At 39.7% G+C, this 26443-nt stretch overlaps 1 protein-coding gene across 1 annotated transcript in view; it reads left to right on the top strand.

The window, feature by feature from the left end:
• Positions 1-26443, top strand: part of ABCA13 (ATP binding cassette subfamily A member 13) — a 500786-nt gene that overhangs the window by 300926 nt on the left and 173417 nt on the right. Inside the window, 5 exon segments of the mRNA XM_014593022.1 lie at positions 15-240; positions 12478-12556; positions 18810-18884; positions 23128-23240; positions 25820-25907. Of these exon segments, the coding sequence (XP_014448508.1) occupies positions 15-240; positions 12478-12556; positions 18810-18884; positions 23128-23240; positions 25820-25907 (581 nt within the window).

The following is a 26443-nucleotide window of genomic DNA, read 5'->3' on the forward strand; positions in this document are numbered from 1 at the left end:
GCCGGTCCCGGCAGATGGCTCTCCAGGTCGGCTGCTTCTCACTCAGATGGCTGCCCTCCTTGGGAAGCGGCTCCGCCACTCACTGCGCGCCTGGAGAAGCACACTGTCCCACCTGCTGCTGCCGGTTCTCTTCGTGGCCCTGGCCATGGGCTTGTTCATGGTAAGACCTCTGGCCACCGTCTACCCTCCCCTCCAGCTAACACCTGGCCACTACGAGAGGGCCGAAACCTACTTTTTCAGGTAAGAATCTTTTATTTCTTTTCAACATCTTCAAAATTATGTCAAGACAGATTTTAAATAGCAGTTACCTGGATACTTTAGAGACTTTCAAATGTGAATTTCAACCATAAATATTTTTCATATTTTAGTGGTCTCAGTTTGTGAGCACAACCCCGAGTAGCTCTTGCTCCACCCTCTGAGTCCCCGATGCCTCTCCTTGACCACAGAGTCCCCTCCTTGGAGGGGAAACAGGCAACAGGCTGACATGCTGCCCCATAGGCCATTGTTCAGAAATAAGAGGGCCAGCTATAAAAGATTCTAGAACTTTTAGGATTTTAGAAATGTGTGTGAATTGTATATTTCACAAAACCCTACACAGTTGCTTCTGGAATCACAGCTCGTACAGTACACACCTCTCTGCAGAGATACGTGAGTCATGGGAAGTGGGATCCAGACCACACACATCCCTAGGCCAGCAGCGGTCAGGACTTTCTTCCAAGTGATTCAAAGCACTCCAGGTTTTACCACCAAAGGAGTTTACAGCAGAATGTCTCTGAGCTCTCTGGGTTGCAGATTCATAGACGTGGGGCTGGGAACCTGAAATCAGGACCCAACTCACCTCTGTTCCTTGGTTTCAGCTTGGCTGACTTTTCTCCAGATTCAGCTGCATCTCGTAAGCACTGGCCACCTGCTCCATGCTGGGCTCAGTGTGGACATGATTGTACAGACTGTCGTGTTCAACATGCACAGTTCTCTTTTCTTTAGGTGGCTATAGGTGTTCGCTTGTCGGGGAGGGACAGATCACTGGGATCCAGTAACACCGATTTATGACTGATTGGCTTTTCATGGTGTGGATGACGAGGAGGAGAATATCAGCTCTTCTTTTGCCACATATGTATCTCTATTAAAATAGCGAGCTTCATTAAATACCCTCTAAGTGCTTGCTAAAATTTGTGCAACTTTTTCATGAAGTATAACTTGGAATTAGATTGAAAGAAATACAGGGGAAAAAGAAGAATCTATGCTAAACTATTTAACACACGCCTTTCTCCTCTGGTTAACAAGTTTTCTTTTTCTTTGCACGTTCTAATGTGTCATGAAGCCTGGATCTTATTCAAAGAAAGAACCCTAGAAAAAACCCTGTCCATAGATGCACATCATGTCCGAAGGGCCCTCTCTTTGGCTCTTTTATTTTGACTGGCCATGTATTTTATTAACCTACTCTCGTCCTTCTTTTATGAAGTGTTTAAGATGAATACACCAACATGTGAGAATGTCCACTAAGGCTTTTATTCTCTCCAAGTGTTTGTACTTCTGCCATACTCCTCAAGTAGGACAGGCCTGTAACTACATTGAGTTTTAATTATAAAATATGCTTCTTATTTTAGAGAAAAAAGTTTATTCATCTATTTTTTTCATGAGAGATAGAGACAGAGAAAGCGAGATAAGAACCCTCCTCAGGTTCCTCGTGCCAGGATCCATCCTAGTCTCATTGGCCCAGATCACAGGCACGTACATGCACTTCTGGCATGCTCAGGGAGGTTCTGGGATATGAACCCAAGACCTTTCTGATGTGAGTACAGTGGCCTTATCATTGGATCACTGCCTGGACCCTGAAATATGATCTTGAAGAAAAGAATACAAAATACAGGCTAAAAAAAGGGAAGAGAAGAGAGAGAGAGAGAGAGAGAGAAAAGAAGAAAAGGAAAAACAATCATACATATCTTTTCCAGAGATGTCCTCCACAAGCCTGTGTATTATCTTCTGCATGTTATATATAATGATTGTTTATCTTTTTATGACAACAGGACACATTATCATACTCTCCAAAGGTTGCCTTTGTCTAATGAGTACATCTTGTTTCTATTTTTGTAAATCAGTCCAAGTTCCACACCCATTTTTCACGTCCGTACAGTGATAGGTTGCATGAAGGCACCATAATTCATTTAAACAATCTCTATTATGGAGCACATAAAGGTTTATTTATTTATTAAGTATTTGTTCCTATTATAGCAATACTAGATGGCTATCTTTATTTTATATATGTGACTATCAAATTTTTTTCATTATTGCGCATTTCCATAGTGCACATTCTGACAAATGTGTACTACCTTACAGGCCCAGAAGGTCTTTCATTCTCTTATTCAACAAACATTGATTGTGCATCTAATATCTGCCAGTCACTGTTCCAGGGGGTCTTTCACATGTACCAATAGGACAGGGTCAACCCCCACTTTCAGGGGAGAAGAAAGTTCACTTCTCCAAACCCCAGTGTTGCTTTTGACAATGAAGACAAAATATCTCATTTCTTTAGTATACAGCTCTTTTGATACTACTGAGGTTGAATATTTTTAGTTATTTTAAATGTTACTTTAGGTACTGAATATAATGTGTCACCTGTATTATAATGCATTTCTGGCGTTGTGACTGACTTCTAACTGATTCTCCTTGCCTATGTCATATTCTGCTCTTCTTTTCCTTCTTTTTTTTTTTTCTTCAGGGACTCATGAAAATTTTTCTACATGGTGTTTATTTCACTGATACCATGTTCGGTCGATTCCAAACAGCCGTTCACTTTCTCTATTGTATTACTAATTTGGTAATTATGCTTTTCATTTGAAAGTATTTCTCTTGCTCTGAGTGTTCATTTTTCATAATGTAATACACTCCAAAATTACTTTGGGTCTGAGAATTAGAGCTATTTTAATATTTTCTTTTATTTCTAAGAGAAACTCTTTTCAAGGAGGATATTTGTTTGTTCTCATTTTTTTGTAATGCTTCCCAAATCTTGAAACAGAAAAGCCCATATACCGGTGCTTTGTTTTCTCCTCCTATGGGGAGTCCCACCTGCCATAGGATGTAGTACTTGTCCCCTCAGGGATTGTATGTGCCCTCTTTTTTTCTTTTCTTTTTCTTTCTTTTTTTTTTAGAGTTTTTTTTGCTATAGGGCGCGTGTACTCACCAGACAGACAGAGACATAGAGACAGAAAGCAAGAAACCACCCATCAGGGGGGATGGTCACACCATAATCCCTTCTCCTCCATTCTCCTCTCGGGATCTTGGGTACGCACGCACACGCGCCTGGTGTGAGTTCTAAGCCACCGGTTCTGGGACACGAACCATGGTCGACTAATGTGGGAGTCCAGCGACATAGCCATTACGATAACTGCTGGTTCCCATATGTGCCCTCTTTTAATCTACAGAGAAAAGAACAATGTTTTAGTCTATTTTATGCTGCCATAGCAGGATAACTGAGACAGAATAATGTATTAAGACTAAAAATCTATATCCTCGCAGTTCTAGAAACTGGGAAGTCCAAGCTTAAGACATGGACATTTGGCAAGGGTCTTCTTGCACCATCCTCCTCACATGATTAAAGAGGAGAGAGACACATGCATACAGAGAAAGAGAGAGCAAAAGAGCAAGAGAGCGAGAGAGCGAGAGCGAGAGAGCGAGAGAGAGAGAGAGAGAGAGAGAGAGGCTGAACTTGCCCTTCTGTAATCGGTTTAATCCCTCTGGCCATCTGGTGGTGTGGTGGTAAAAGTGACTGATCCTACATGACTGACAGTTCAAGTCCTGGACCCAGCAGCTTGAAAATCAAGTAAGGTGTGTGTGCATGCATGTCCAAAATCACAAGAAGAGAATGGAAGAGAAGGGACTGTGGCATGGCCACTGCCTAGGAGGGTGTTTTCTCAATTCTCTGATCTCTTTATCTCTCTCACTGTCTCTCTCCAGTGAGTGAAAGTGCCCTCTAGCAAAATTTAAGAATAAAAAGTCAATCATCCCATCTCCAAAACTGGAGCCCTCATGGCCTATTTATCTTTTATGTGTCCCTCTTAATATGGTTACAATGACAATTACATTTCAACGTGAGATTTGGAGGGGACAAACTTTCAAATCAGAGCAACAAACTTTTATTTTCTTAATTTTTATTTTGTGAAGTAGTAGTTTAGTTACCAGGAAACAGTAAGAAGCTACCAGAGAGCATCCATATCATAGCAAGTTTTCTTGCCTTTTCTGAGTTACCTTTTATGTCTGAAGGTACAGAGGAGAAGGATGTCTCTACCCATTTTACATTGATGTGGCAGCTCTTGTTAGGAACTCACCATTGAAATTGACTAATTTCCTTCTGTTTGTTGAGTCCTTTCTATGTGGGCTGATCACGTGCTGGAAAGACATCTTCTATGTTTTTGTATATGCGTCTAGTGGTTAAGGAAGCCAGATTTCACATGGCCAACTGTGATTCAAATCCTGGCCTCAGTGACTTGAAAAACATGTATGACATGTGTGTGCATGTTCAAAATCCTGAGAGGATAGAGAAATGGAGGAGAAGGAGTTGCGGCATGACCACATCCTACTGAAGGGTGCTTTCTCCCTCTTTGTCTCTCTCCAGTGAGCACATGTGCCCTCCAGTATTTAAAAATAATTCTTGAAGAATACAAATGTTTATGAAAACACAAGTCAGAAGAAATGCAGAGAGCACCTGCAGAGCTCATGGAAGATCTTGTACTCTGAGCCTAGATAAACCTGGGGCTTTCGCAGCTCAGTCTCTAGTCCAACTCAGATGCCATGGGGGCCAGGTGGGAGTGAGGGCAAGGCACCCACGGAACTCTAGGACTGCAAAAAGTAGCTTCTTTTGTGCCCAGACCTACAACAGCTAGCTTGATACATTGCCTTTTATCCAAGTATGAGGATGAAGTTCAGTATGTTATGTCTAGACTGAATTTGGCTCTGCGGGATGGTACACAAGCCTGGCTTTTCACTCAATTCTGAATCAACTTTCTCTCTGAATGCTATTTTCAGAGAGTTCCAGATATTTGCCCTTCCTACCCAATACTGTGAAACAGAGAGCGAGAGATAGCAGGGCCTTAGAGACTTTTCAGGGCAGAGTGGGCAGCACAGAGAAGCTGAAAGAAAGCAGTGCAGCTTTGAGCTACGCCATGGACATAGCCACACCTGCTTGGCCCTAAACACATCTGCAGAGGGTAAACGCTAACCCTACAGGTCCTCCAGATGTCTCTGCATCCTCTGCCACTCCGTTTACCTTGTTTCATACATTTCAGAAGGACAAAATTATATGTGATGTTTCTAGACAAGAGGGTTTGCAGAGGTTACCTGCTTCCCTCACTTCCCTGTTGTCTCTGCTATGCTCAGTCTACACACACTAATGTTTCCAGTAAAAAAAAAAAATGCTTTCAAAACCTGGCTCAGATGTCCCCGCCCACAGAGGTCTTCAGCCACTGTTTGCTCTGTTGTGTATCTGTCATTGCTGCATGGAAATCTCACTGTGATTTACCTTACCTCTGGGCATTCTTACCTGTCTTCCTACCAAGGAGGTGTCCTAGGGCAAGGATCAAGTGTTCTTCCACCTTGTACCTTTTGTTCTTGTCTCAGTGTCTAGAAATGGTTACTTTAATTAAATACTTGTTAGGTTGAACTGAACAACTAAAATAAAATGCACCAAGAAAAGTTTTTCAGAAATCGACTTGGGCAGACAGATGGATCATGGCAAGGTGACTCTCTACACATTGTGAAGAATGTTTAGAGATTCTGTGATCCTACCTTCTGGGATGGGCACCATGTCCTTACAATGGGAGGTGCTTTAACTGCACCACCAAGTCCAACCCAGGTGGACAGGAAAACCTATGGAGTCCTCCTTGAACATAGACCTCAGCCTGGCCCATGGCTGAGTTTGTTCCCACCATCATTCTCTCTCCTCTTCTGTAACTTTTCCCCAACCTCTAGGCAAACAGTGAATGAGTTTCTGTTTTTGATTTCTAGGCCTGCTGTAACAAAAAGCCACCAACTAGCTGACTAAAACAAGTGCAATTTATTCTCTTACAGTTTTAGAAGCCAGAAGTTCAAAGGCAAGGTATCCTCTGGGATACCTCTCTCAGGGTCAAGAGGAGGGATTAGTGAAGGCTGCAGCACCTAAATTAAATCTTCATTGATAAGTGGGTGTTTCCTAAGCAAAAGAGAGGAAGCTACTACATTTTTTTTTTCTTTTGCTAGAGGTAAAGATGTGAGTAAATGTGAAGACTATTGAGTAATCCAGAAGTCTTTGTATTTGCTGGCAGGTTCTGTAAGGTATTCTAAGTAAAATTGAATTTATCCTACAAACAGAGTAAAAAGGAAGGCAGTAAGAAATTTCACATATTGGGGGGAGGGTGATATAATTGGGATAATTATTCTCCCAGGCATAAAATCTGATTTAGAATAGCTTGTCTGATTCTTTTTCCCCGGTAAGCACCCTGTTTGTGCCTAAAATCATGTAAGATTTCTTCTTCATCCTTGAAGTGGAAGGTTTTTCCCCATCTTTTCCTCAGCAAACTTGTCAACCTGGGTCTTATTTCAGTTCACATCCATTTTTCTTTACCTCCTAGAATGTCTGCTGCATTTCATATTAAGGTCTTGCCCAGATTCATTTTCCAAATTCTCTGTATTTCCTTAAGGAATTCTTTTTCTCTCCTTTTTTTTTCTTTCTGTTTATGATGTTTCTCCTATGTCACTCTTCATATCTAAACAGTGCTCATCTTGCTTCTTAATTCTCATCTTCAGTATTATCTTCCATAAGCCATCCTTCTTGCTTTTAGAAAGTCCCGTGTAGACGTGATTCTCAAAGATACTCCTTAACTCCATTTTTTTTGTTTGTTTAAGATGTGTATGCTTTTAGTGACTTAATTTTTAATGAATACATGCACTGTTTGAGATTTTATCTCATTGTTGGATCCCCCACCCCCAGGATACGGTTGTTATTTCTGTTTAGTCAGATCATATAAGGCTCTCTCATAACTGGAGGTAGTTTTGAAAAGGATGGAGTCAACGCACATTCTAGGTCTCTTGAGCAGCAGACAGGCTGCCACTTCTTACTCCATTTCTCCTAGGGAAAGGAGAAATAGTCTTACTTTCTATGGTCTTCCTGATTCAGGGGTAGGAAGGCATCAGCCCCTCCAGATAGGCTTTTTCTCAATTCCTTGAGAACAGTGAAACCAGAGGAGAAAGAAGTCAATGTTAACTGGACATGTATAGGTCCTTGAGTGCCACCCTTCCCAAGGTGGGTCTTTTCTGGTCCTTGTCCTATCCAGAGACAAATGGACGTACTGTTCCTGGTCTCCAGTTTGCACTTGTCATTTGCCTGGCCTGCAAGAAAGTTGGCTCTGAATCAGTTCTGCCCATAGTAACTCCTACACAGTTTAAGACCTCCTCTGGAGTTAAATGTGTATCAACACCACAAGAAGTTGGGTCAGGAGAGGTAGAAAACTTGCAGGTGCAAGCAGAGGAATCAAAGGTGAGAGAGTACAGGTGGTTGTCTTCCCAGAAGCCCCAGTGTTTCTCAAGGTTGGTTTGACCCTTTTGCATCAGAATCACCAGGGGTTCTTGTCAACAGTAAGACTTTTTAAGATGGTGCTTGGAAATGCACAGTTGTTCAAGCAACCTCCCTGGGTCACTTCAATGGACTGCCGTAGGAATCCAAATTAAGCAGTAACTTTTAATTCCTAGACTGTCGTAAGAACAGATGTCAAATGCTTCTAACACTGAGATTTATTTTTAAATATAGTAAAGAGTTTGAAGATAATCAGAGGGCTCATTTAGGAACAAGTATTTGAATTATTTGACAACCGAAATATTTTATTTATTTTTGTTCATCTTGTTGCTTTATTCAGCTTGCTCCAAGGGCAAAATCAATAGTAGTAGGGATCGCAAACATTATTTTGATCGGCTCACTAGCATGATCAGTAAAATCTGAAAGTCAGAAAATGTTACACAAGTTGAAAGAAAGTCCTTCTGGAGTCCACTGGCATGATAGCAGTAGAGAGGATGTAAATGCAGCAGGTGTGGACACTCAGAACAGTACTCATGTCCTGCTCATTTCTAGACAAATCTCGGACCCTTCATGGATCACTGCTGATTTCATTCGACAGAAAACGTTACCTTACAATGCTTTCCCTAGACAACTGAGATACTTTAAAGTCTTTTTTGTTAAAAAACAGTAATAAAAGTAAACCATAACTTTCAAACTTGTTCTTAGTAATTACCGCAAGCAAACTACGTTATGGATAAAATATTTTCTCAGAAAAATATTTTAAACTTTCCTGTTTGGTCTTGGATTAATGGGTCATAGGAGAGCAGTCCCGCATATTTCCAAAGATGCCACAAATAACATTTTCCTTTTTTATAGGCCACATTTCAGTGGTAAGTTTGTTCCTTTCCTTGTAAAAGTGCTTTCTAATTTGTTGGAAACCTGAAGGCTATTTATGCAGAGGTCACACTGCCTACTCAGGAGACATTACTCAGTTGTAAATTTCAGCCTGCCCCATCATTGTGTATTTCTGGTCATAGAGGTAAGAAATCCTATTAGGCCAGTTCTAAGCCACCTAAATATTTCAAAAATTTGTATTATAGTTATATAAAAAATGAAGAACAAAGTGTTTACCCACAAGTGGTTATTTCTTTCTGTTTTTGGATGGTAGAGATATATTTACATTCTAAGTTTATACATAGTCACAGCTCTGAAAACAAAGTCATTCTCCGCAGAAATACAATACTAATTTGGTATAATGAGTTTCAGTCTTTTTCGATTGCCAGAGGGTGCATGCACTTGACTGAGAGAGAAAGATAGTGAGAAAGCACCCCAGTGGGGTGTGGTCACACTACCATCGCTTCTATTTCTCTAACCTCCTTGGGATTTAGGGTACATAAGAATACATGCCTGGCTTTTATTTTATTTTATTATTTTTATTTTTAAGCTTTCTTCCTTAAAATGTGTGCACTCACCAGAGAGGAGAGAGACAGGGGGTAAGTGAAAAATCAACCTCTCAGGAGGATTGACCACACCTCAATTCCCTCTCCGGCATTCTCCTCCTGAGATTTTGGCCATACATGCATATGTGACCAGCATGATTTTCAAGCCGTCAGGTCTGGGACTAGAACTACAGTTGACTGTGTGGGAATCTAGTACCTTAACTACCATGCCACATGCCAGTTGCTGGCCCCAACCTGTTTTTTAAGGAGTCTAGGCAGAGACTTGAATCATGGTTGGCCATCTTGGAATTGGCTTTCTATTTTTTTTTTCTTATAAACTTTTATTCCTATTTGAATGATGAAAGGTCAAGGAAGTCCATAGTTAGTGAAGCAAAATGATTGGATAGAGATAAAGGATTAAATTGACAATTTCAACATATTGATAATATATCACAATGTGTTCAACAAATTATTTTTGGGAACCTGCTGAATTCCAACACTATGTTTCTATATCCTTTATTCAATCAGTTTCAGTCATAGAGTGCAGACACTCAGTATATAACCACTTCTATACACAATTCCTTATTATTTTTTTAAATTTACATTTGTTTATAATATATCTTTACAGCATATAGGTTTTTCAAAGCAAGCATGAAGTGCATGCCAATTGAGTCAAAGATATTTCTCTCTCTATATATTATTTTCAACAGATAACTTTACATTCTTGTGTCTGTTAGATTTCTTTCCTGAACCTCTCCCTCCTACCCCTACTTCCCACCGTCTCCTCTACAGTCTCTGGTACCTACATTCACCCTCCCTGCTATTATATAGAAAAGGCATTCAAATAGGTAAAGGAGTGAAATTATTCCTATTTGCAGCTGATATAATTATACACATAGAAAATCCAAAAGAATTTACATAGAAAAAACTTGTGGAAATGATAAATGAATTCAGAAAAGTGGCAGGATACAAAATCAACATACTAAAATCTATAGCATTTGTATACAACAACAATGAACAGACTAAGATAGAATTGAAGAGCTCAATCCCATCTACACTAGCCACAGAAAAATAAGATACCTAGGAATAAACATAACTAAAGAGGTGAAAGACATCTACAAGAAAAACTGAAACATTGAAAACAGAAATTGAGCATGATAAGCAGAAGTGGAAAGACATCCCATGTTCCTGGATTGGGAGAATTAATATAATCAAAATATTAACCATAACAAGATTAATTTACAAATTCAATGCAGTTTTGATCAAACTGCAGGAGACATTCTTCACAAAATATAAATATATATAAATATGTATATGTAAACAGACACATAGAACAATGGGACAGAATATTGAACCCCAGAACATGCAGCCAACTAATTTATTATTCTTACCAAAAAGAGTTAAGGTCACTATTTACATATAATTAGTATTATAGACTAATTATATAACATTATTTTGAGGACAAGCATCCCCAAATAATGTGTACTCAAAAGTATTATTATTTTTAAAAATTTGCTAGAGGGCGTGTGTGCTCACTGGAAAGAGACAGACAGAGATAGTGGAGGGGAGAGAAAATGCCACACTGCCATCCCTTCTCCTTCATTTCTCCTTTTAGGATTTTGGAAACACATGCACACGTGCCTGATATGTTTTTCCAGCTTTTGGGTCTCAACTCACAATTGAGCATGTGAGATCTAGCTGCTTTTGCCACCACACCACTGACTGGACTGTAAAGTATTTTTGAACTGATACAATTAAAGTCCTGGAAAGTAATAAATCTACTTTTTTAAAGTATAAATACAGATTGAATAGCCTTTATCTGAAATGCTTGGGGCCAGAAATGTTTCAGATTTTTAGATTTGTTTTCAAGTACTGGAATGTTTGCGTATATCTTCAGGATGGGCTCCAAATGTAAACATGAAATTCCTTTATGTTTCATATACACCTTATACATACGGCTTAAAGGTAATTTTATACAATATTTTTACATTGCATGTTTTGACTGCAACCCATAACCTCAGGTCAGGTGTGGAGTTTTCTACTTGTAATATTACATTAGTGTTCAAAAATTTCAGATTTGGGAGCATTTCGGATTTTGGATTAAAACATTACAAATTGATTTACTTGTTTTAGTCATGATAGAGTATGCACATCTAGATGAAAGGGGTGGGTGAGGGGGTCCACAGAGAAGATAGGCACCCTAGACAGCGTTTTGTCATGCTGTAGTCACCTTCCCCCAACCCTCAAGGTCTTCAAGATCTTGGACTCATGAGCACTGAGCATGTATCAGCTCCCCTGGGCTAAGGATTTGCACCTACAGTCAGCCATGTGGCGTCCAGCTCTGCAGTTCAACACTCTCAGCTACAGCACTGATACTGGGCCAAAATTTGGGATGTTTGTATTAGCAGTTCTCAACCAGTAATGTAATTCAGAATTTTAATGAATTGAAATAAGACATCTCCCAATCAGTCCAATTTAGAGAGGTCTAAAATATCTTTTTATCTACATTTTTTTCAAGTCAAGATGTTTCTTATAATTGATGTGTGAAATTTAATACAGTCTGTTTCCACACCTTCCCCAAAGCCACAGAGATGATGTGTCTCGTTATTGATAGCATCTTCAGAATGAGTATGCAGTATTAGTGGCCTTGTTTTTTTGTTATGCTGCTTGAACCATCAATAGATGCCTGAAACTTCTGCCAAATAAACACTATAATTAAATGTGTAATTAAAACACATATAGGATTCTGGGCTGATAACTTCTTACTGAGAAAATGCAATTCAGCCTGGCCCAGTGGCCTAGTGGTTAAGGGAGCTGGATCCTACATGACTGACCACAGTTCACATCCTAGTCCCAACATATAATTTTTGCATGTACTCAGAATCCCTACAGGTTAAATAAATGGAAAGGAAGAGATTGAGTCATAATCACATCCCATTGGAGGTGCCTCCTCTCTCTCCTTGTCTCTCTGTCCCTCTTTGGTTAGCACATACGCCCCTTACAGTTAAAAAAAAAGTGAAATAGAATCTGTTTGGAAAATGCAGTCCACCATAGTTTGCGTATTTTTAAAAAAAGGTATAAACATTTGCAGTTGTTCTATTGCAGGGCTATGGAACAGAATGAATACTGAGGCCAACCCAGAGCTCTGACATTGAGAATAGTTTTACAGATTTTAATATATTAACATGATGTAATATTAAGCAACCCTTGAAATTTGTTTTAAAAACCATGCAAATATGTGAAAAATGGTTATGCTGTAATATTAAGTGAAAAGATGAGAAAAATAATGCACTGTGAATGTGAATATGTAAACATGCATATTTGTGGTGGTAGAACTGTTTTTAAGAAATTTTTCAATGTTATTGCTCATTTGCCTTTCCATAAAAATAGCAAAAAATTAGCTTTATATATGAGTCACTTGGACTCGTTTGCTCGGTAAGGTCAGAATATGGTCCTGTGATCGCCATTGGGGAATACTCACAATCCCATTTTATTTCTTTGTCTTACAATGAACAGCAGTGAGAGTGATGACACGAACCTCACCCACATGCTGCTGCGCAAGTTTGAAGACCAAGACCTGCTCTGTGCCAATTTAAAGCCACACCTGTAAGTACTGGAAGTCGTCAGCAAACCTGACTTCCAGCCAGTAACACCAGATACTGGGTGGACTGTTTCCCTCCATTATTGGTTATTTAATGTTGCAATTTACATTGCAGGGTATTAGCCTGATAGGTAGGTTATCGCTCTCTCTAGGGTGTCACCATCTAAAATGATCTGAAAAAGTCTCCCAAATTGCCCCTTTTCTCCTCTGTCCAACATACTCTGCATTATTGCAAAATAAATTAATTAATAATTAACTACATCAGTTTGCTTAGTAAAACTGAAAGCTAAAACAAGTTCAGTAGCACTTACGTATGACTCATGCATTAAGTGTTATTTACTTTTCGAGAAATCTCACACATGTAAGATTAATTATAAATTTTTTAAACTTAATTTTAACTTCTTTTAATTTAAGAGACTTAAATGGTCAATACTTTAATGGGGGGTGAATTACTTTAAAGATACTATTTTTTCTTTTCTTTCCTTTTTTCTTTTAGGGCGCGTGCGCTCGCCAGAAAGACAGAGGAGAGAGACAGAGAGATAGAAAGTGAGAAATCATCCCCCAGGGGAGATGGCCATGCTGCAATCCCTTCTCCGCCATTCTCCTCTCAGGGTCTTGGGCGCGCACGCACACACGCTCAGTGTGAGTTTAAGCCACCAGGTCCGGGACTTGAACCACGGTCGGCTACATGGGAGCTCAGTGACATAGCCATTATGCTAACTGCTGATCCCAAAGATACTATTTTAAAGATGTAAAAATGGTATTATAGAGGGCCAGGAGGTAGCATGGTGGTTAAGACGCTGGACTCCCACTTGGCTGACCACAGATTGAGTCCTGGACCTGACAGTTTGCTTTCTCTCTCTTTTTCTCTCTTGTCTCTCTGGTGAGCACACATGCCCATAGCCGATTAATAATAATAATAAATAAAATTAAATAAATAGTTCTTTTAAAAAATGGTAATATGAAATGCTCTTTCCATGAATGCTTGAGAAACCAAGTCCTTTATAAATTGATTTATCTTTTACTTGCCTTAAGTGGTATTTATTAAGAATTTACCATAAATAAAGTGACACTGGAAGAAGTAAGATGAATAAGGAACATGGCCCTAGTCTCAAGGATTTACAGTTCTTGATAGAACAAATGAAATATGCGATAAAACCCTAGTGGTATATTAAGTGCTGGAAATCTCTGTTTTTAAGTAATAAATATAGAAACTGAGACAATAATGCCATTTGGCAATATGCTTTCTAATTTGAGATGACACATTTTGCCCATTAGTCATGCTGGTAATTAGTTTCAGATTGAACTATTATTAATGGTCTCAGTAAGGAGGAATTAATAGAAAATTAATTATGTTGCTTCACTTTAGTCTTTTCTTGAAAAACAAAACAATTTATTTAACTAAGGCTTCAGGGTTGATTTTTTTTTTCTTCCTTTAATGAAACATGCAGGACTAAAATACACCTACTTTGAGAAACTGAAATGTAACCTAGTGTGTCCCTGGTGGTACAGCCCCGGCCCAACATTGCATCAAAGAAAAACTAGTTAACAGAAAAGAGATGGTTCTTTTATCTAGTCTCTCAAGAGGACAGAAAAAAAGATGGAATCAGTTCTTAAAGGACAGCAAAATAGACTTAAAATTCTGTTTGGACATCAGTTTTCACTTGCACTACTTTCACGTCATGGCAGAGGCTCCCCAAGCTTTCTATCTCCTTGTGTTTCCAGAGGGAGCTCTTTGCTGCAGCCCAGCATACAGCCACACACATTCCTTTTCTCCTCCGCCCTTTCTTCCACCTCCCTGGTTTATGTTCTTATTTCCTCCTTTGTAAAATTCAGTTTATCCTCAGTCATTCCTATGATATAATGATAAATTATGGAGCTTCCACACTAAGTACAAGTACATTTGTGCTCGTAAGTTTCTTAATATGAATATTTCTAACCACAGTGTTATGGTCTATCCCAAAGTGATAGACTTTCTTGCCATCAACTGTTTTTTCTCAATATTAAACTTTTAAATGAATATATATTAGCATTAATGATTATGTCAGGCTTTTTTGTTGGTATCAGCTTAAGGAAGTTTTATTCTATATAATCTATACCATTAAAAAATTGAACCACTAAAAAAAAAAAACAGTCATTCCCATCTTATAACCATTTCTACCCATTTTCCTGGTCAACATAGCAAAAGGCTGGAGGTGAGGGGGCGCCTCGGGCAAGGGTGCTGTGAATACCTGCATTTGCAGTAATCTCTGCCTGTGTTACACACACAGGTTTGATTCACGAGGGTCTCCAATCCAAGCAAAACATTTTCCTTAAAACAAGGCAATTTCTTTTAGTAAGTGTAAAATATTATTTAATTCAATGATATCTACACTTCATTTTCCTGGCCGACTTTGGCAATCACTTGATTGTTGACTATAGAAAACATTTTAAAAATGATAGATTAGAGGCCAGTTGCAGTGGTACCAGGATAATGCAGTGTTCTGTGATACTGAAGCCACATGGGGAGATTCAAAATACATGCCTTGAGATTTTCCTCTGTACGTCAGGCAACATATGTCTGTGATCCTGGCCGAAGTTAGGAGTGTATCATGGTGTAAAGACCCCAATGAGGAGTCTCTCTCTCTCTTCCTTGCTCTCCCCTCTCTCTCATGGAAGAAGTAACTTGAAAAAATAATAGATTTTCTGTTTAAGAGCCTCAACTCCGTGTTCAACATGGTGTTCTGCTGAACTTTTGACTCTTATCTCCCTCTCTTCCAGAAGACAGTAAAGGGCTCTAGAAAAATCTATTGTGGCATAAACCTCACTTAAAACACAAGACTTCTCATAATAGTAGATGATACATCATTTAAATTTTAAAATGTGGTGAAGTTGCCAACTTTTAGAAGCTGCTTGGTCGATTTACATATTCTGTTTCACTTTACAAGTCTTGTGGTGCTTTAGCGATGGATTCCTCTGCTGCTTCTCAGGCAAGATGGCTGTTTCCCCCACACATTTTTCTCAAGGTTTTAATGCAGAATGAAAGTCATAGTTTGCAAATGTGATATTAAAGAACCATGTGGGAAGGCATATAAGGTTTATTTTCACAATATTGAGAAGTTATCACCATGATTTGGTGACAACAATGTGACGCATCATCTCAGGGCTTGATGTTTGCCATGCTCAGAAAGGTCTAGAAGGCCTGTTATCCTGGTGCACGGTTATGAGCTACCATCCTTCAAGCCTGTCCTGGCTGATGACAGGTCCCCTATGAGGGGGTCAAAAAGTTGAGGTCAAAGGTGAAAGTATAGAGACTGTGTACAGTAGACATCATGATTTAGTGGACCAGACTGCCTGAATCCAAACCTCAACTCCACCTCTCATCAGCTGTGGGACTTGGGCAACTTTCTGAACCTCTTGCTACACCAGTTTGCTTCATGCTCCCAGCTCTGATGAAAGAACAGTGTTTACCTCAGTACCAGGGTAGCCTTCATGGAGAATTTGTTCCCTTTACGTAGTTTCTATCTCACAGTTCTACTCTCAAGGGAGGAGATCCTCAGCGCATCTGTCTTGTTCTTGGAGATTTAAAATGTGCGTTAGACTATTGAAAACTCCAGGCAGCCGTACATTCAAGAGACCTAGTTAATCCACCATCTACAAACCTAAGGACTGAGTGACCATGTTACAGACATATTTACCCTGGAACATCATCACCACGGTCATGTCCTGGAGAGCACTTTAAGGAAATACTTCTTTTAGTCAAAGGAGCATGTTAGGTTCCCTAAATCTGGAAGGAAATTTACACAGAGACTTCTAAAACCTAACAGAGTGTCCCATATGTCTGTCTCTTTCAAGAATGCTCATACGTAAGCATAGGGATCCTTTGTTGAACACAAATATTATACATGTTGGAGGCTGAGAGATACTCTAAAAACTGAAATCTGTGATGTAATACTGATGGCTACATATGCTTACTCTATAAAGAGGAGATAGAAGAAGAAAAATGAAAGATTTAAAAGAGAAAAAGACTAGCTTTTTGAAGTAATTCATGAAATTATAAGCACTTGCTAGCTGTCATCTAAGGAATGCATCTGAGGACCAGCAGTTGGTGTAATGGCTGTGTCCCTGGACTCCCAATGTAGTCGACTGCAGTTTGAGTCCCAGACCCAGAGGTTGATACTCACGCTGGGTGTGTGTGCCCAACATCCTGAGAGGAGAATAGAGGAGAAGGGATTGTGGTATAGCCATCCCCCTTCCTCAGGGATGATTTCTCGCTTTCTGTCTCTCTGTCTCTCTCTGTCTTCCTGGGGAGTGCATGTGCCGTATAGCAAAAACCTCTCAAAAAAAAAAAGGCGTAAACAAAACCCCTTCAAAAAAAAAAAAAAAAAAAAAGAATGCATCTGAAGCAAGTGGGGCCTACTGAAGTTTAGAAACATAAACATAAAGAGTTATTTCGTTAAAAAGTAATGGTCAGAAGCAACACTCTGATAAAATACATACATACCTCTGGTATGATAAATACAGGCATTAATATTTCCATGTTAGCTTTTAAGTCTCACATTGGAGCCTACTGAGCTAATCAGCCAAGAAACCAGAAACCACTGGAGTAATCTTTATTTTTTATTTATTTATATTAGTTTTTGCTATAGGTAGCATGCACTTGTCACAGAGAGAGAAGAGAGAGAGAGAGAGACAGAGTAAGAGAGAAATAGAGAGAGAAAGTAAGAAATCACCCACCAGAGGGGATGACCAGGATGCAATTCTTTCTCCTCTTCTTGGAATTTCGGGCATGCACACACACATGCCTAGTGTGATTTTCTACTCCTTGAACTGCAGTTGATCATGTGGGATCCAGTGCCTTAACCTCTGCTCCACCTACTGGCCCCAATTTTAATTTATTTTTTGGACAGGGTCTCACTGTGTTGTGATTTTCTTCCCTCAGCCTCCTTTGTAGCTGTGACTGCAGATTCATGCTGCCACACCCAGTGCTAGCGTGGGCAAATAATTGAACCTACCTCCCACACGGTCTATTTGCTGAGTAGCGGTGGCAACAAGAACACCCTAGTGCTGCTTGGCATATGGATTATTTTTGAAATTGTACTTTGGTAACTAGCTAACAGAAACAGCAAATTTCTTTTCATCTGGGCTGGATTTTTCTTATATGGTGTTGCTGTGTTGTCATGCTGGCTTGCAAATCAGAGCAGCAGAACCTGAGTTGAGAACTGCAGCCCATTCTTCTGCAGGGAGAACATTTTGGCCTCTCAGAACCTCTGCTTACTCTTCTGAGTAAGCCATGTGTTTTGATAAAATATCTAAGCAGTGCCTATGACCCAGTAAACGTTAGCCTCCTCATTTCTTTCACTACTTTTGAGTAATTACAAATAATTACCATTGGACTGGCCCCATAGTGCAGTGGTGAAATACTATGCAATGGGGGTGGAATCCCACATGGCCAACCATGGTTCAAATCTTGGCCCTGGCAGCTTGAACAAATATTCTGGGTAAGTGTGCATGCCCCAAACCCTGATAGGATACAGAAATAGAGGAAAATAGAGGAACAGAGGAAAAAGGATTGCAGCGTGACCATGCCCCATTGGGGGCTAAAGGAGGGTTGCTCTCTCTTTTTGTCTGTCAAGTGCACATGTCATTGGCAATTAAAAAAAAAAGAGAGAGAACACATAACTAGAGAAAATTTTGATTTACAAATATCAGGAAAAAAAATGCTTCAGTAGGAACCCCACCCCAGGGTGGGGAGGGGAACCAACAACAACAAAAAAACTATACAGGAACTCTGGAGTTAAAAAGGTATTCAAACTATTGCTGCCAGTTCATCTATTTCTGTTGCACAGTCTTTATTCAAAATGAACAATTAATCATTGTTTTTCTGTAAATGATGATTAACTTTCTGTGTCATGCCACAAAAAGGACCATGTGTTCACTAAGTGCTGTTACCTGATTGTAAGTCTGGGAGGCCCCAGGATTCACCACAAGCCCAGGGACCCCCACCAAAGTCCCAAGAAACTCTGTTGCCCATTCTATGCGGGGAGCCTAGTACACCTAGTGTGTCATAATGGCATCACTGTCGTTGCCATAAAACATTGTCACTGGATTAGCAGCTCAAGCTGTGAAAACAAATGTAAGTGCCCTGCTGTTGTGACAGTGGAAGGGAATTCTCTTGTGAACTGTGGTGTAGTCTGATGGAACGCTCTTTTATAGAAATACAGTAGCTTTGTAATCTGAAAGATCACTTCAGGTCTCTCCTTTGTTTTTTAGGAAGAATTCCTCATGCTGGCATGTGGATCCCTCTGTTCACCCTGACTTCCAGGGTTCATGTGGCTGTCGGGTATGTTTCTTCAGCATTTTTGTTTTAACCTCTAAACCTCAGGTGACAAACTTGAGTTTATTTCATCTGTAACAATCTTTATTTTGGGTATTTGAGTCTCTCTGATTTTTTGGTTCACTTGATTAGCTATTTCTGGGAAAAGTTTTATCACATAAAGTGGACATCTGTCTAATAGGGATGTTGTATCCACTGGGCAGTGTCCCTCTTCACTGCTGCTGCCCTGGGTCATTAACTGAATCTTCTTCAATTGATCGTGAGGAAGCTAGAATTGCCTTTTGGAGGAAAATTTTCTCAAAAATAACCTCAAAGCTCTTGTCATATTTTTATTTGAGTTCTGAGTGATAGATAGAGCAAAGATGCCACTTGGCTGGTGTAAAAGCATTTGGAACTGGGTATTTCTCCACCAAAATGAGAACCACAACTTTCTAGTCTGTAGAAGAGAACAAACTGAAATTTACTTGTAAAAGTGATTGGAACTTGTCCCCAAGGACATACCAAAGACTAATTAATAAGGACCTGTTGACCAGCATCCACAAACTAACGTGGCAATCCTAATTTACAGAACAGAAAAAAAAGGAAAAATATTAAGTGAGGATCTGTAAAGCAAATGGCTACATGATAAACCTGCTGATGGGCTTTCCTATTCAGTGGCCCTGGGGAAGCATCTCAAAAATACAGTGATGTTAAAAAGTTTGCTTGTGGAGGGCCTGGTCTGCTTTCTTCTCTTAGACAGAGATACGAATGTAAGAGAGTAATGACACAGGACCCCTGATGGACACTTAAAGCTTTGCTTAACCCAAGAGGACAGATAGAAAGTTCCATGTTTCCCTTTTGGCTTCAGTGGTCAATAAACTCACATAAATGTTTACAGTGACCAACTGTCTTTTGCTCAGGTATTATTTTTGGATATGATTATTTATTTTTTTCTGTTTCGTTTCTTCTATGGACTCATGAACCATTAATTTTTCGCTCCTTGCTCTTATTCTTCAGTCTTGATTTAATCACTCTATTGTATCTTATTGTTTTTTTTTTTAAGTTTATTAATTTCTTCTGAGAAAGAGAGAGAGAGTTCTAAAAGAATCTTTATGCTGTGATCCACCACCAGTTTGAGCTGCCCTGGATCAGGGACAATGCATGCACTCCCAGTGGTTTGGTCAGGAAAGTCACGGGACCAGAATCCAACATCATTCACACCTGGATCCAGCTGTTACCACTGCATCACTACCTGGATTATTGAAATTGGATTAAATGTCATGGATAAAAAGTGAATGTATAAATTTCAGAATAATCAATGTTCACTTTTTAAAATTCATTCCTACTCACATAAACTATAAAATTTCAGTAATATATCTGTAAGAAAAAATTTTCATGGGAAAAAGTTTCATAGCCAAATAAGCTTCAGAAGTGCTTGATAAAGCAATATTAAGTTGTTGCAGCTCTTCTAAGATGCTCTATATGATAATGTGTACTTGAATTGACAGCAGGGTAGAAAAGATCCAGCATTTTCTGCACATCATGTGATTAAAGAACCCTTTTTATGACACCCATATTTTAGGGGACACACCTTGTGAAATCCTAATTCATATGTTAGAAATCAGAGGACCTCACAAGAGAGGAAGTGGATGTAGAATTAATAAAAGTCCCAAAGAGTGGGTATTACTCTTCAGGGCTGGCTTCAAGATGAACACCAAAGTGTGGGACAGAAAGGCCCAAGCTGAGTCCAGTTCCCTCAGTTTTAGTGAACATGTTGAGACCAGGCGGTTTTGTTTTGTCTGAAAACAAAATATTTCTCTCCCTTTAAATTCACTTGGAAGTCTTGGGTCTGGGGAGATATATCTCTTTCCTCCTATTTCAACCAAGTACACCATAGCTCTCTCCAAACCTACAAAAACATTTCCAGATTGGTTTTTATCAAATTGTTTAGAGTACAGAAATTTAATTTGGAAGAGGCACCATTAGAGAAGGTCCCCAGGGGAATGGAAGTAAACTAGCTCTGAAGAATAAGCAGGAGGGGCCAGGAGGTGGTCCAGCAGTTAAGATGCTGGACTCCCACATGGCCGACCATGGTTTGAGTCCCAGACCTGGTGGCTTGCTTTCTCTTTTTCCTCTCTCTCTGGTCAAATAATAATAGTAATGATGATGATGATGATGAATAAAGTTAAATAAAATAATTCTAAAAGAAAAAGCAGGCATGAGGGTGTGTTTCTCATGATTACAGTTAATAAATCACCATATACTGGCTAACTTAAAAAAAAATAAAAATTTATGCTTACGTGGTTCTGGAGGCCAGAAGACTGAAATCAGTTTTACAGGTACTCGCTCAAAAGGCTCTAGAAAAGGATCTGTTCCTTTCCTTGTCCAGCTTTTGTTGGCTTGTGGCTACGTCAGCCCACTCTGCCCCTGGTCGTAGTGCCTCTTCCTCTTCTCTGTCTTGTAGGGATATGTTAATTTGTAACAGCAGTGGGGCTCACCCTGATGATCTCAGATGATCTCTCAGTCTCGAGATCTGTAACTCAATTTTATTTACAACATCTTTGCCACATGAGGTAGCATGTCCATCTTCCAGAGATGAAGGCTGAATTTTGTTCTGGTCACTAGTCAGTTTATGTATTCAGGGAGAACCAAAAGATAAAGGGTAAAAAAGAGACTGAGGACTTTCCAAGTAAACTTAAATTCTGGATTAAAAATTTGACTTTTTTCAGTATGGGGTCATCTAAATGAAATAACATTTTAGAAAGATGCAGCTTAATGCAGTGGTAAGATGGGTTATAAAGGAAACCTGGAGGAAGGGAAATTTCAAGGTTGTTATCTTAATCTGTGAGTGAGATCATTGAATTTGGCTGATTTATTTATTTGCTTATTTGAAGTGACAGGTGGAAATGATATATATTTATAGCATACAACATGATGTTTTAATGTATGTACATGTTGAAGAATGGCTAGATCCAGCTATTTAATATGCGTTGTAGCGCATACATTTGTGTGTGTGTGTGTGTGTGTGTGTGTGTGTGTGTGTTGAAAACATTTAAAATCTACCCTCTTGGCAATTTCCAAGTATGCATTATACATTATGTACTGTAATTACCATGTTGTACGATAGATTTTTTTTAAACTTCTTTCTCCTGTGCAAGTGAAATGTCATTTCCTTGGAAAACCTCTCCCAAATGCCTCTCATTTCCACCCCCAGCCTCTGGAAACCTCCGTTTAACTAGCTGTCTCTGTAAGTTTGATTTTTAAGATTCCACATATCAGAAGAATTCAAAAAACTCTGTGAAAAAAAAAAAACGAAATTAAAGTATGAGTTTGTCTTGATGCAAAAAATTTTGAAATCTGTGTATATTTTTTTCATAATATGCATTTTTTATGAGCTTTATGAAGACCCCCTCATATTAGTAACTGGTTTAATTATAATTTATAATTATTATTTTTTCAAGTGTCTTTAGCCAGGCTTTTCTACCAAGAATGTAAAAGTGATACTTTACATTTATATAACCCTTCTTATTTTTGCATAGTTCTTTCATGTCTATCTACACCTATCAACATACCCGTGCATTAGGCAAGACTATTTTTAATTCCATTTCGCAAATGAGAAGACAAGCTTTGAAAGTTGAAAGGTTCAGAGACAGAGTCATTTCCTATTTTAACATAAGCTCTTCCCTAAATTGTTCTGAGAAATGGAAATAAGCATATTGAGTTTGATCCTGTCCCTGGCAGACAGGTCATGGCTGTGAGGCCTCCCAGCTGCCCTAGGCCTTCAGGTTGGGAGGCTCCTGACTCCTGCCTCGTCTGCTGGTTGTCTTAGAATGCAGAGCCATGGCTTGTACTCTAGTGAGTCACTGCACAAGGACTGTTTGATTCCTACTTTCGACACTTTGGAAACACAAACGAGCCTTTGAATTCTCCTGCGTCTTCTTCTCTCTTCCATTGCTTCTGACTCTCAGTTCATCAAATGAAAGAACCCCCTGAAGAAAATATTTCCCTTTCTAGTTCTTACAAATCTGCCCAGACTTACAGATAGAAAAAAGATTTGAAGTTCTCAAATATAACTGACAGCAAAGGTCAGAGTGGAATGTTGGCATCATTCTGAAATATAGATGACTCTTAGAGATTTTGGAAATCAGAACATATAAAAGGCTGTAGATATGAAAACCAGGAAAAGTCATATTTAGTGTAAGGTAATGTCAGCAACCTGTTTGTGGTTTGTAAATAAGTTTCCATTTTATCTCATTGAAAACAATTACAGAAATGTCCGAGTTCCAGGGCGCCCTATCTGACCAACCACCAGGGCCATACCCTCTTGAATCTGTCGGGCCTCGATGTGGAGGAATACTTGCTGGTGCCTTCTGAAAAACCAAGGTGAGTTTAGAATTGTTGCTGGGTCTTTTCCATCATCTCAGAATTACTTTGGAAAACTGATTGTTTCAAATGCTGATGTTTTTAAAAACTCAAATGTCTAATACTAACTCTGGTGCTCCTAAAATTCCACTTGCCCTAGAGCAAAAAAAGGGAAAAAATTCCAGAGAAATGCTGCAGGCTTTATTGCAATTCCTTACTGCTGACTCCTACTCTTCCAAACGCTGGCAGAAATCATATCAAGGCTCAGTTAGGGGGTCGAAGCCAGGGGCCCAGAAGACCTTTTACTGCTTTAGGGAAGAGGATCAGATATGTTAACAACACGATGAAACAATGGCTCCTTTTAGAATTCCTTCTTCCATGCGGTGGCCAGTATGGGCACCTGGGTACAAAGGATGTCTCAAAATGCCTCTTAGTTGATTTTTTAAAAATGTTCTCACTTTGTGCCAAATTTCCTTCAGTCTGAGGAGGGAGTCATAAGTGTACTGTCAAATTTCCCAAGTCTGCAGAGACATTTCCTTGCTTAGAAAGGCATCCCATTGGCTGTCCCTCCTCCTGGGATGCTGCCCTTTACTGTTTCCCCTTTCCCTTTGCCATAGTGCAGGTCATCATCCAGACACTTATCTCCCTTGCCCCAGCATGGGAGCCTGCCTGTCTTCTACCACTTCACCTCTTAGTGTCTTTAAACATGATGTGGAATTTCTGATTTTCCATTCTAATCAGAAGATTAACTGTTTGAAGATGAGAGTGGGTACCCAGAATTTAGGGGAGTACCTGACACACCAAAGGTGCTCAATCAATAGCTATTGAATGAACGATAAATTCATTTCAGTCAGGAGAGAATATATCTTCATCCTTTGCCTCAATATTTGCTGTGAGTTGGGCCAGGGCGGTACAAGATTGTTCTATCAATTACCCAGAGCAGGAATCAAGTTTAATAAGTGTATAATTTCTAATGTCAACTTTTTTTTTTTTGAGAGAGAGGTTTTTGCTATAGGGCGCGTGCGCTCACCAGACAGACAGAGAGAGACAGAGAGACAGAAAGTGAGAAATCACCCCCCAGGGGGGATGGTCACGCTGCAATCCCTTCTCCTCCATTCTCCTCTTGGGATCTTGGGCACGCACGCACACGCGCCCGGCGTGAGTTCTAAGCCACCGGGTCCAGGATGTGAACTGCGGTCGACTACGTGGGAATCCAGCAACATAGCCATTACGCTAACTGCTGGTTCCCTAATGTCAACTATTTTTGAAAACTTAATAGGTACCAGATACTATGCAGCCCATGGGATATGAAAAGAAAAGTGAAATTTCCAGCCTGGAAAACTCCCAGAGTTGCAGAAAAGATAGGCCAGCAAACAGGCAACTAAAACCCAGGGTGATTGATACAATGGTGGGAACACAGGGCATTTTGAGGATTCAGAATTGAAGGGGTAACCTAACTCAGCTCAACTGTTTTAGAACTTTTTTCTTAACCAGGCAGACTTTGAGGGGAGATGCATAGCAGGAAGACAAACCAGGGTTGCTCAAGAGGTCGTAGCAGAATATGTAACTCTGAATAGTTGGCCTTTAGTGGAAATGTCCATTAATTAAAATAATTGGAGTGCTGATAATCACAATTGTGCATCCTTTCATTATTATTGCCAGAGGATGTGTGCACTCATCAGAGAGAGAGAGAGAAAGAGAGAGACAGAAAACACCCCCAGCAGGACATGGTCATGTTGCAGTCCTTTTTTCCTCTCCCTTTCCATCCTGTCAGGATCTTAGATGCACGTGCACAAGCCCTCAAGTGGTTTTTTTTTTTTCAAATCATCAGGGCCCTGATTCGAATCACAGTCAGTCCTGTGGTATCCTGCTTTTAGCCTTTTTTATTTTTTATTTTTTTCCTATAGGGCACACATATTAGATGCATGTGCACAAGCCCTCAAGTGGTTTTTTTTTCAAATCATCAGGGCCCTGATTCGAATCACAGTCAGTCTTGTGGTATCCTGCTATTAGCCTTTTTTATTTTTTATTTTTTTCCTATAGGGCACACATATGTGCTTGCTAGAAAGAGGTGGGAGTTGGGGTAGAGGGTGAGAAAGCATTAACCACTCTCTTCAGGAAGAATGGTCATGCTGCAGGCCCTTTTCCTCCACACACCCAGGATGTTTTTCAAGCTGATGGGTCTGGATCTCTAACTTCACAGTCAGCTATGTGGGATCCTGTCCCTTAACTTCTAAGCCACCGGCTGGCCTGATAGCCAGCTTTCTATGCATAGCACTTAACTACTGTGCTATGGGTTGGCAGCAGAACCATATAATGTACACAGCACATATTTTCTATAAGAATGACACACTTTCTAATGTGGCAAGCCCATCCAGACCTTCTCGATGAGCAATGCCCTTCTTGGATGCTTGGGTTGGGAGCCAGTTCAACTGGGTCATCACACTGCCTCAGCCTGCAAGCTCCTATCACAGGCACAGATGTTCACTTGGTTACTGTCCTGAGACCCTGTAACCGGAGTGATTGATCATGAAACTCTTCTGGTAAGAGACCCTGGTGTTCCCTGGTTAATGCACTAACATGATGTTTGCTGGTAACAGGCTTGGAGGTTGGTCTTTTGGAGTGGAATTACCCCATGAAGTTCAAGATGTGAATGCAAATGTACCAAAACCAAAAACTCTGGCAAAGGTAATAGTGCCCTTTTTTTTCTTCTTTTTCTGTTTTAGAAAGCATTTAGGGAATAAATATCCAATATTCAAATATATCTGTTAGCATGGGAGCAACCAGGTGAAGTTCCTTTGAACTACTAAAGTAGTTGTGTGCAGATATTCCCTTGAAAGGGAAAATGAATTGCTTTCATTTAGATTGTGTAGAAATAGAGAAAATAGATTGCAGGTTTTTGTTCAAACAGAAGTTAGTCTAATAGGTAAAAGACAAATGAGAATACGACCTACTTTGAAAGGTACCCATCATTATGATAAATGGAAACACCATTAGTTTAAAATTCCTCATCTTTAAGAAGACTGGATGGATACAAAGGACACAAAGAAGACTATATTCTACAAGATGACATTTGGACCTGGATTTATAAGCCCTCCTAGGGCCATCTCTCTGAACTTGTAGGGCCTTTCTTGGAATTATAGAAACAAGTGGGTGGGTGAGTTCTTCAAGTGGAAAGAAGTGAGGACTGGGGTAGAGATAAAACGCCTTTATCCAACAGCAGG

The sequence above is a fragment of the Tupaia chinensis genome, unplaced genomic scaffold (genome assembly GCF_000334495.1).
Source record: "Tupaia chinensis unplaced genomic scaffold, TupChi_1.0 Scaffold139484_1, whole genome shotgun sequence".
NCBI classification, from domain to species: Eukaryota; Metazoa; Chordata; class Mammalia; order Scandentia; family Tupaiidae; genus Tupaia; species Tupaia belangeri.